The sequence below is a fragment of the Rhineura floridana genome, chromosome 4 (assembly GCF_030035675.1).
Source record: "Rhineura floridana isolate rRhiFlo1 chromosome 4, rRhiFlo1.hap2, whole genome shotgun sequence".
In the NCBI taxonomy this organism is placed as follows: domain Eukaryota; kingdom Metazoa; phylum Chordata; class Lepidosauria; order Squamata; family Rhineuridae; genus Rhineura; species Rhineura floridana.
In genome coordinates, this window is record NC_084483.1 from 210,704,127 (window position 1) to 210,712,705 (window position 8,579).

The 8,579-nt window shown below is 57.4% G+C and overlaps 1 protein-coding gene across 3 annotated transcripts in view; it reads left to right on the forward strand.

Annotated features, from left to right (window-relative positions):
* The window catches only part of DPYSL5 (dihydropyrimidinase like 5), a 44,965-nt gene extending 36,783 nt beyond the window's left edge, over positions 1-8,182 (forward strand). For all 3 annotated transcript variants that reach the window (XM_061625923.1, XM_061625924.1, XM_061625922.1), the window contains 7 exons: positions 3,127-3,306; positions 4,864-4,932; positions 5,683-5,727; positions 5,967-6,042; positions 6,511-6,667; positions 6,909-7,050; positions 8,013-8,182. In XM_061625923.1, the coding sequence (XP_061481907.1) occupies positions 3,127-3,306; positions 4,864-4,932; positions 5,683-5,727; positions 5,967-6,042; positions 6,511-6,667; positions 6,909-7,050; positions 8,013-8,159 (816 nt within the window). In that variant the 3' untranslated portion in view covers positions 8,160-8,182. The remainder of the gene's footprint in view (positions 1-3,126; positions 3,307-4,863; positions 4,933-5,682; positions 5,728-5,966; positions 6,043-6,510; positions 6,668-6,908; positions 7,051-8,012) is intronic.
* Positions 8,183-8,579: the final 397 nt, after the last annotated feature.

Below are 8,579 nucleotides of genomic sequence, written 5' to 3' on the forward strand. Positions count from 1 at the left end.
CAGCCATCATACGGCTCCTCTCAGGCCCTCGGGCCGGTTCAGGAGCGGCAGAGCAGCTGCCCGTTGGCAGTTCTTGCTGGATTAGACGCCTCCCTCCCCACGGCCCTCGAGTCCCCGGCCCTGGCTTGGTGACTTCACCCCCTTGGTCTCTTGTTTGGGGGGTTGTAGCACCGCTCCTTCCTCTCCGACAACTCCCCTACTCCAGCTGCCTGGCCTTTCCCTCCGTAGCCAGCTGCTTGCTGCCCCTCACTGTCTCCAGCTCCATTGGGTGGCTTTTGGAGCTCCCTTGTCTGGCTTCTGGCCTTGGAAGAAGAGCCTGCCCTGGGCCTTGCCTGTGCATGAACCAAAGAGTAACCATGGCACCACTGCTCGAGTCGGGATAGTTTGGGCACCCAGATATGGCCTCTCCTCTTCTGTTCTTCTATGCTTTATGTTTTATTAAAGTTTATCAAACATATGCCAACAACCTGGACAGAACATGGAGACAAGGAAGCATGTTTTGTGTATATTATTGCTGCCTCCCCCGGCTCTTCCTTCCAAAGGAGTCCAGGATGGCAAATGCATCAGTGATGAATCAGTATTTTTGGAGGAGCCAACATATGAACCTGCCTGTGCTTTGATGCCTTGCTTCCCTCTGGGTCTGTCTGATGTGGCACCAAGGGCTCAGATGTGGGAGGTCCACCTTGGGGATTTGCCAAGCCTCACCCAAGCCAGAAGTGCATGGGGACGCAGGAGGCCGCACCCAGGGGCTCAGTTCGGGTTGGCCTTGCCCATTTGTCTCTTGGCCTGAGCAGGAAGGGGCTTTGTGGGGGCCTTGAGCACCTTTGGCCATAAAGGCAGAGCTGCTGCTGTGCCAGCGTGGCCCAAAGGATGTCGCCCTGCTTCTGGGTAGAATCAGGCTGCTCTTCAACGGCTGCAGGCATCGCTGGGTGCCTCAAACTCAAGCCGTTCTAAAAAGGAGTCCTGGGCAGGGAAATGGAAACGGCACATCCAGGAGGGCTTCATCTCCTCACTTCCTCAGTAGCGTCCCTCTCGTCCTTGAGCCAGACGGGTAAGTGGCCTCTCAAGGTGCTGTCTGTGGCTTATGCATGCCTGAATGGCTTGAGGTCCCTGTGCCCCTTTGCACCCTGAAGTTCAGCCAGGGGCTCCGAGGCGCCATCCCCACCACCCCTCCCTTCCCAAGAGGCTGGTGCTCTCCTGCACTGGACTTCTGCAGACTCACGCAAGCATCTTCTGGAGGTGAATACTGAGGATCATTACAGTCATTGGATAACTGGCCCTCAAACTAGTTTGCAGCCTGTTTCATACAGAAATTGGCAAATATGATACAAGCCATCCAGGGCTCCTTTGGGAGGAAAAACAGAATATAAATCGAATAAATAAATAAATTTCATGAGCATCCCGCCTGCCTGCCAGTGCAGCTGAAGCTTGGGGTCAATTTGCAGGTTCTTTCTCATCTTCCTGGCCTCCCCTCTGTCTCTTCCCCCTTGAGGCTTCCTCCCTTCTCCAGCCCCCTGGTTTCGGCCAGGCCCCTCTGCCACCACCTCCACCAAGGCCACTGCCTTGTGCTTGTTTTCTGCTCCTCCTGCCTGGCATCTGGCTGTCTTGCTCGGCAGTTTCCCTCTCCCGCCTCAATCCTGGTTTTCCCAGAACTTTCTTTTTTTAAAACCCAGAGCCGCCGCCTCTTCCACTTTGCCCTGTTCCCCTTGCAGTTCTGTTTCCATGGAGTGCTCACCCTCTGCCCAGGAGTGTTGAACATCTGTGGCCCTTGGGAGGTTGTTGGACTCCAACTCCCAGCAGCCAGCGTGGCCAGGGATCAGGGTGTGGACGGGGGCTGGAGCCCAGTAATATGTGGAGGGCCACAGATGTCCCCTATCTCTGCTCTGGAAAAGGAACTCATCCATGGTGCCACTTATCCCACAGTACCACTTATCCCACTCCGCCCCCGTGAGTGGCTGGTGGGGAAAGGATGAAGCCCTGTTTGCCCCAGATCCCCCTCTCTCAGTCAGCCTCCCGTTTATCTGCTTTGGGCTGAGTGGCATTCAGTGAGTCCTTAAGGGCTTGCCAAGTGTGGCATTTAGTGGCTCAAGACACTTTATATTCACTTGCACTCAGTATTACTCTGCGGAAGGCCTTGTGGGCCATGGCAGGATGAAAGAAAGCCATGCCTCTGGCACGGATCTTGTGAGCGCTCAGCGCCTTGTCAGCCACACAGTGGCTGCCACTGCCTAGGCTCGCTCTGCTCCTGGCCCGTGTGGCACCTTGGGAGGGCTGAACAACCCGGCAACGCCGCAGCTTCTCTCTCTGGTGCCTGTGATGGAAGAGAGCTGCATCCTGCATCGGCCCTGCAGGTGCTCAGGCTGGACGTGGAGAGGGGAACGGCCACTGAGCCAGAAGCCAAGCCGCTCATTTGTCACAGAAGTGTGTTCTTGTGGCCTTCACAGCACCCAGTGAAAGGCACACCATTGGCAGCCAGAGCCAAGCACTCCCAGAGCCCGGGGCAAGGACTGCAGTGGACGGCCCCTCGGTACAGACTTTGCAGGGCCGAACTGCCCTCTGCCAAAGGCAGGACCAGGCACAGGACACCAGAGCAACCTGTTCCAGGTGACCCGAGCGAGTGATCCAAGCCGCAAAAGAAAGCTGGAAACAACCAAAGGCGGTAGATGTTGCCATGTGGGGAAAACTCTAGGAGAGGACCGCAGGTCCCTTGAGAGGTGGTAACCAGAGAGGAGGGAATGGGGCCAAGCCTGTGTGCAGCGGTGTGCTCCCCAAAGATACCACTGTGAACAGGAGGGGCTAGAAGCTGACCGTTTCCTTCCAGTCATCAGGATTTTGCATCAATGTTTGCATGAGATTCTTGTCACATGGAACCCTGGGCAGAAGGCCACCTGTCCAGGGCACAACTTTTTCTTTTAGAGTGTTGGCTGCTTTGGACAGCAAGGGGGCATGTGCTGCTAAGATCTCAAGGTCCAGCTCAGGGCTTTGGCCCTCTGGTTTCAGCTTGTGGCATCCACATGCCGTCGCTGCCAGTGTCTTTTTGTGTAGGTGGGTGGGGTCCTTACGTCTGGTGGTCTCCCATAAAGTCACGCATGGTGAATAATGCCGGTGCCCCTCCCTGTGCCCCAGGTGAAGGCGGAGATGGAGACCTTGGTGCGGGAGAAGGGCATCAACTCCTTCCAGATGTTCATGACCTACAAGGACTTGTACATGCTGAGAGACAGTGAGCTCTACCAGGTCTTCTGCGCTTGCAAGGACATTGGGGCCATTGCCCGTGTCCACGCTGAGAATGGCGAGCTGGTGGCTGAGGTGAGATGCTCTGTTCCGGGGAGGGCCGACAGGGCCCAACAGGGCCACCTCTGGGAAGAGCACCCTTGCTCCCCAGGGGAGGGGGGGGCTTGCAGAGGGGCTTTATCATTTATTTAGGCTGTTTCTATACACTTTTTATATAAAAATATTTCTAAGGGGCGTACAGAAGGATAAAACAACAACATCAAATGTTCTAAAAATATACAGTAAAACCATAATACAAACACACATAATACCATTTAACAAATAAGCTGTTGAGGTGCTCACCCCCTGCCCTCTGGGCTGTTTCCTTTTAATAAGTTTGGAGAGGAATCTTTACATACACACACACACACGTGCCCCCTTTCTATCTGAATGTGGGTTAGACCTGCACCCCTCCCCTGCCTGGTTCCCACCTGATCTACTGTTTGGGGTGCCTCCAGTTTGGGGAGCTGTTAATGCTTTGGTCTTATGATGCGGGTTGGAATAAGGTTTGTTGCCTTGAGTTCCTTTTTGAAAATATAGGTGAGATGTTTTTAAAATTAAACCAGTCCACTCATCAATTGAACTTACAAGATCTGAGCAGGGTGGTTCATGACAGCTGCTCTTGGAGGTCACTGATTCGTAGGGTCGCCGTAAGTCGTAGTCGACTTGGAGGCCCATAACAACAACCCATCAATAAGCTGCCTGCTTTTGGTGACTTCCAAAGGGAGATGGAGGCACCTCCATGGTCCGCTCTGCCAATGTTGGATGGGCTCCTGGTGGATTCCCTCACATGGTCCACTCAGCCTTTTTTATTGTTAAAAACAATCATTCCATTCCAGGAGATACCAGGAAATCGTCAGTATTTCGGAACTCTTCACTTTAAACCAACCTCTTAAACAAAACAACCACTTGAATGCTGCTGTGCAATTTTGAGTTCCAACAGTTTATAAGCAAACTTTCAATAAATCTATTAACTCTGTCCTTGTTTACATCTTTTATAATATGTTAATGTGGTCAGAGAAGCTGCATTCTGGATGTCCATATATCATTGCAATGTCTAGTACAAAACCTCCAGCTCCCTGCTATTCCAGGCCTCACTGGTGTTAACAATGCCGTTCTAAGTTCTCGGCCTACCTCATTAAGGATTCCTTTTAATGTCAGACAGCGCGTTCCTTTCCCTAGTGCTTTCTAGAGGGCGTCTCCTCCACTTCTGGCCCACCCCGGCCCTAGAGGCGCCTGTGCTCAGCCTCAGGACCACGTGCCCTGGGATGCTCTTGCCACACTTGGGGAGGTTCCCATAGGTGGCAGTTTCCCATCAGAAATCACAACCCTGTGGCAGTCAGTCACGCCCTCATCATTAAACTGGAAGGAGGGTCGCCCCTTGGCCCACAAGCATGGATGGAAAGCGTCTGATGGGGTGGGGGGTGGCATTGCCTTTTTTATCTTCTGAGTCCAGATTGTGCAGTTGGTTTTAAAAGGTATAAATATTCCATGCCAGTTGAGCTTTTGCTTGCCCTCAAAGTGACCAGGACCAGAAGAAGGGAGGCACCTCCCCAGCCGCAGACTGACTTCCTCTTCTGGTTCTCACTGCAGGGGGCCAGGGAGGCCCTGGACCTGGGCATCACCGGTCCAGAAGGGATTGAGATCAGCCGGCCGGAGGAGGTAAGGGTGCCCGTGTCGGAAGGAGATTGCCCCCCATGGGGGGACGCACTCACCTTGCCTGGAGTTGCCTCTCCCTCCCCCATCACCTGAGCTTGTGCAGGCTGCAGTGGATGTCCGTCCCCCCCAGCTCCATTCCTTCCAACCCCAACAGATAAGGGGGAGATCTGCAGGGTCTTGGGGGAACCGGTCGCCTCCTGGCAGAGGCTGGCTTCAGGGGAGGGCGGGGCCCCTTCCGTGCCTCTCCTGGCCCTGGGAGAGCAGCCATAGGAGGGTGGAAGCAGCGGCAGCCTTTCCAGCCTGGAAGGACAGCAGTGACGTCTGTGAGGGACCTTGCTGTGCGTGCAAGCCTTGAAGACTGGTGGGCGCTGCCTGGTGGAGCCTCCATGGTCGGCCCGCAGAGGGAGTATAACTGTGGCCATTGGTAGCTGGGGGGGGGGCACCGGTGCCGTCCTTAGCTGCTGGACCCACCACCCATAGCTGAGAGGGGCAGAATGAATGGTGCCATGCCCACGGGCTCCCCTGGGGCAGATGCTTGCCCCCTCCGTGTGTCATGCCGTGGCTGGTGGCCACTCCCTGAGCCGAGCCTGGAGGAGTCGGTCACTGCTGGGATGAGGATGGGGAGTTGTTCTAGAGGCCCCTGCGGGCGCTGCTGCCTGGTGGCGAGGCCAAGCACAGGCTCCAAGACGGCCAGCGCCAGCAGCATTGCTGGGACCTCCCGTCTGCATTCTCTCTCTCTCTCTCACATCACAGCTGGAGGCTGAAGCCACGCATCGGGTCATCACCATCGCTAACCGGGTGAGCAGCCCCCAGCCGTGCCCCTGGGCCCACCCTTCCTTTTGCAGGGGATTCAGGCTGGGCCTTCTTGCTGGGGGGGCTCCCTTTGCCATCTCCCAAGAGGCCTCAGCCCCCATTTTCCTTTAGTCATCAACCGCCTCGTGAGAGGGCAGGGAGGACCTGGGGGGGGACTGCTGCTTCCCCTGCCCCGCACTCCCAACTCAGCCAGATGCCCTTTCCCCCTTCCTCTCCCCCGGCAGACTCACTGCCCTGTCTACCTGGTCAACGTCTCCAGCATGTCGGCCGGAGATGTCATCGCCACGGCCAAGATGCAAGGTGAGAGGAGTTCCCTGGGTCTGGAGGGTGGGAGTCCAGAGCACCCTGCAGGGCAAAATGTCCTCATGGCAACGGGGAGGAAAGATTGGGACCCATCTCCTATCCCAACGTTGTCTTTTTTCTACCACTGCGTTGGGCCCTAATGCCCCCCCTATTTAAGCTTGCCATGGCTAGGAGGGTGCCACCCCCCACCCGCCATCTGCTGGGGTGTCTGTTCTGGGAGAGTTGCTGGCTGCCCTGGCTCCTCACGTGCCCCCCTGGCAAGAGCATCCCAGATGTGCACACACCTGGCTGCTTCTCCAGCAGTGTCAGACAGAGAAGGCTCCGCCCCCAAGACTCAGCATCTCCCCATGGCACATTTAGCCCATCTGAGGTGGAGGGCTCTGTCAGTCTGGCTTTGAGCCCCAAGGATCCACCCATGACCCACTGTGTGGCGAGGCCTGAGACCTTCTGCTCCGGCTCCCGCAGGGAAGGTGGTGTATGCAGAGACGACGACGGCCCACGCGGCTCTGACGGGCTTGCACTACTACCACCAGGACTGGTCTCACGCAGCGGCCTACGTCACGGTGCCCCCCTTGCGGCTGGACACCAACACCTCCACCTACCTCATGAGCCTGCTGGCCAAGTAAGGGGGCTTTCGGGGCAGAGCTGTGGACCATGTCCTCCGCCCTGGGAGGGGCTGGGGAGGGAGATTTGGCACCGGAGCCACCCTCGACGGGCACAGGGAAAGGAGGAGGGTGTCCCCAACGGGAAGGCCCAGAGGCAAGCAAGGTGGGGGGAGGCAGCAGAGGTGCCTGGAAGGAAGCAGAGACTATCTTCCACACACACACACACATACACTCCCTTCTGCTTACCCCTCCCTGCAGTGACACCATGAATGTCGTGGCCTCTGATCACCGGCCGTTCACCACCAAGCAGAAGGCCATGGGCAAGGAGGACTTCACCAAAATCCCCCACGGCGTCAGCGGGGTGCAGGATCGCATGGCCGTCATCTGGGAACGCGGAGTGGTACATGACAGTGGGAAGGAGAGGGGAGGGGAGGGGAGGGGGGAGGGAGCAGGAGGAGGAGGCCCCCCTGCCCCTTTTGCAATATCTAGACTGGAAACATGACACATGCAGGCCCCACCCATTGCCTCAGTCAGCAGTGGGGAAAGGAGGACCAACCTTGCTTTGCATTGCATTGCCCCCCCCGGTCCGTAATGTGCCCTGCACAGCTGCTACTGAGAGGGGTCTCCAGCACCTCAGCCCTCCTGGGCCCCCCAAGCAGCTGTGCAGCCCCCCCGGAAGTGTGGCGGCTGGACTGGGGTGCTGGAGGTTTCCCTCGGGGGGAGGGCTGAAGGGTCAGCCAGAGACACTTGGGGGCCCAGTGGATGGACGGAGCCAGCCGGCCCACCCTCCCATGACCTGCTTGGCTCCCAGCAGGAGAAGGAATGGCGGGGGCGGTGGGCTGGGCAGGGGTCTCTCAGCAGCTCTCTGCTGCCCTGGCTTCACCACAGCCACCAACGTGGCCATCTTGGCGCTCCTCGGCCACCCCACCCCTGCCGTTGGCCCCCAGCCCAGCCCACCAGCAGCCACCTGTCCTCAGTGGGTATCAGGCTGAGCGCTGGGAGGGTGCTCATGCTCCCAGGTCTGTCCCCAGCCCCCCAGCGTTTGGGGCTCCTTTCAGCACCGTCTAGAGGCACCCCCCCAAAAGACCCACATAACATCCCACGTGGGAGGGGAACTCCACTGCAGGCACTGGGTTGGGGGTGGGGGTGGGGGGTGGGGATGCCATTCCAGGGGCAGCAGACCAAGCTGGGATGGCAAAAAGGGAGGAATGCCTCCTGGGAAAGGGGTGCCGTTTGGCCAACATGTTGCAATCCCCTCTTCCGAAGAGCGCAGTGGGCTCCCTCGCCCTCCCTCCCTGCCCCTCGGCCAGCCGGAGCAGGACGTGGCAGGGACTCAGGCCTCTCCCTCTGTGCCCATTGCAGGTGGGGGGCAAAATGGATGAGAACCGCTTCGTGGCCATCACCAGCTCGAACGCTGCTAAGATCTACAACATGTACCCACGCAAGGGCCGCATCATCCCCGGGGCCGACGCAGACGTGGTCGTGTGGGACCCTGAGGCCACAAAGTAGGAACTGGGGCTGAGCTTAGGGTGTGAAGGGGACTCTGGGCCGAAGGAACAGGCTAAGAGCAAGTGTGGCAAGCGGGTTTGCCTGCTTGTGGCCTTCTCGGAAGAGGCATCTCGTTGGCCACTGGGAGAAGAGGGGGGTGGACTAGGCGGGGGGCCCTTTCGCCTGATCCAGCAGCCAGGCTTTATCCACATTCCTAAGAATATAAGGATCTGTAGTGGATTTTGAATGCCACTGGAGGCCTTCAAGAGTCAGCTGGACAGCCGTCTGTTGGGGATGCTTTAATTTTGATTCCTGCATTGAGCAGGAGGCTGGACTGGATGGCCTTAGAGGCCCCTTCCAACTCTACTATTCTATGATTTAAAATTGTTTTTGCCGTTGATGTTTTTAATGGGAAGTGATTTGTTAAACAAACACTGCAGC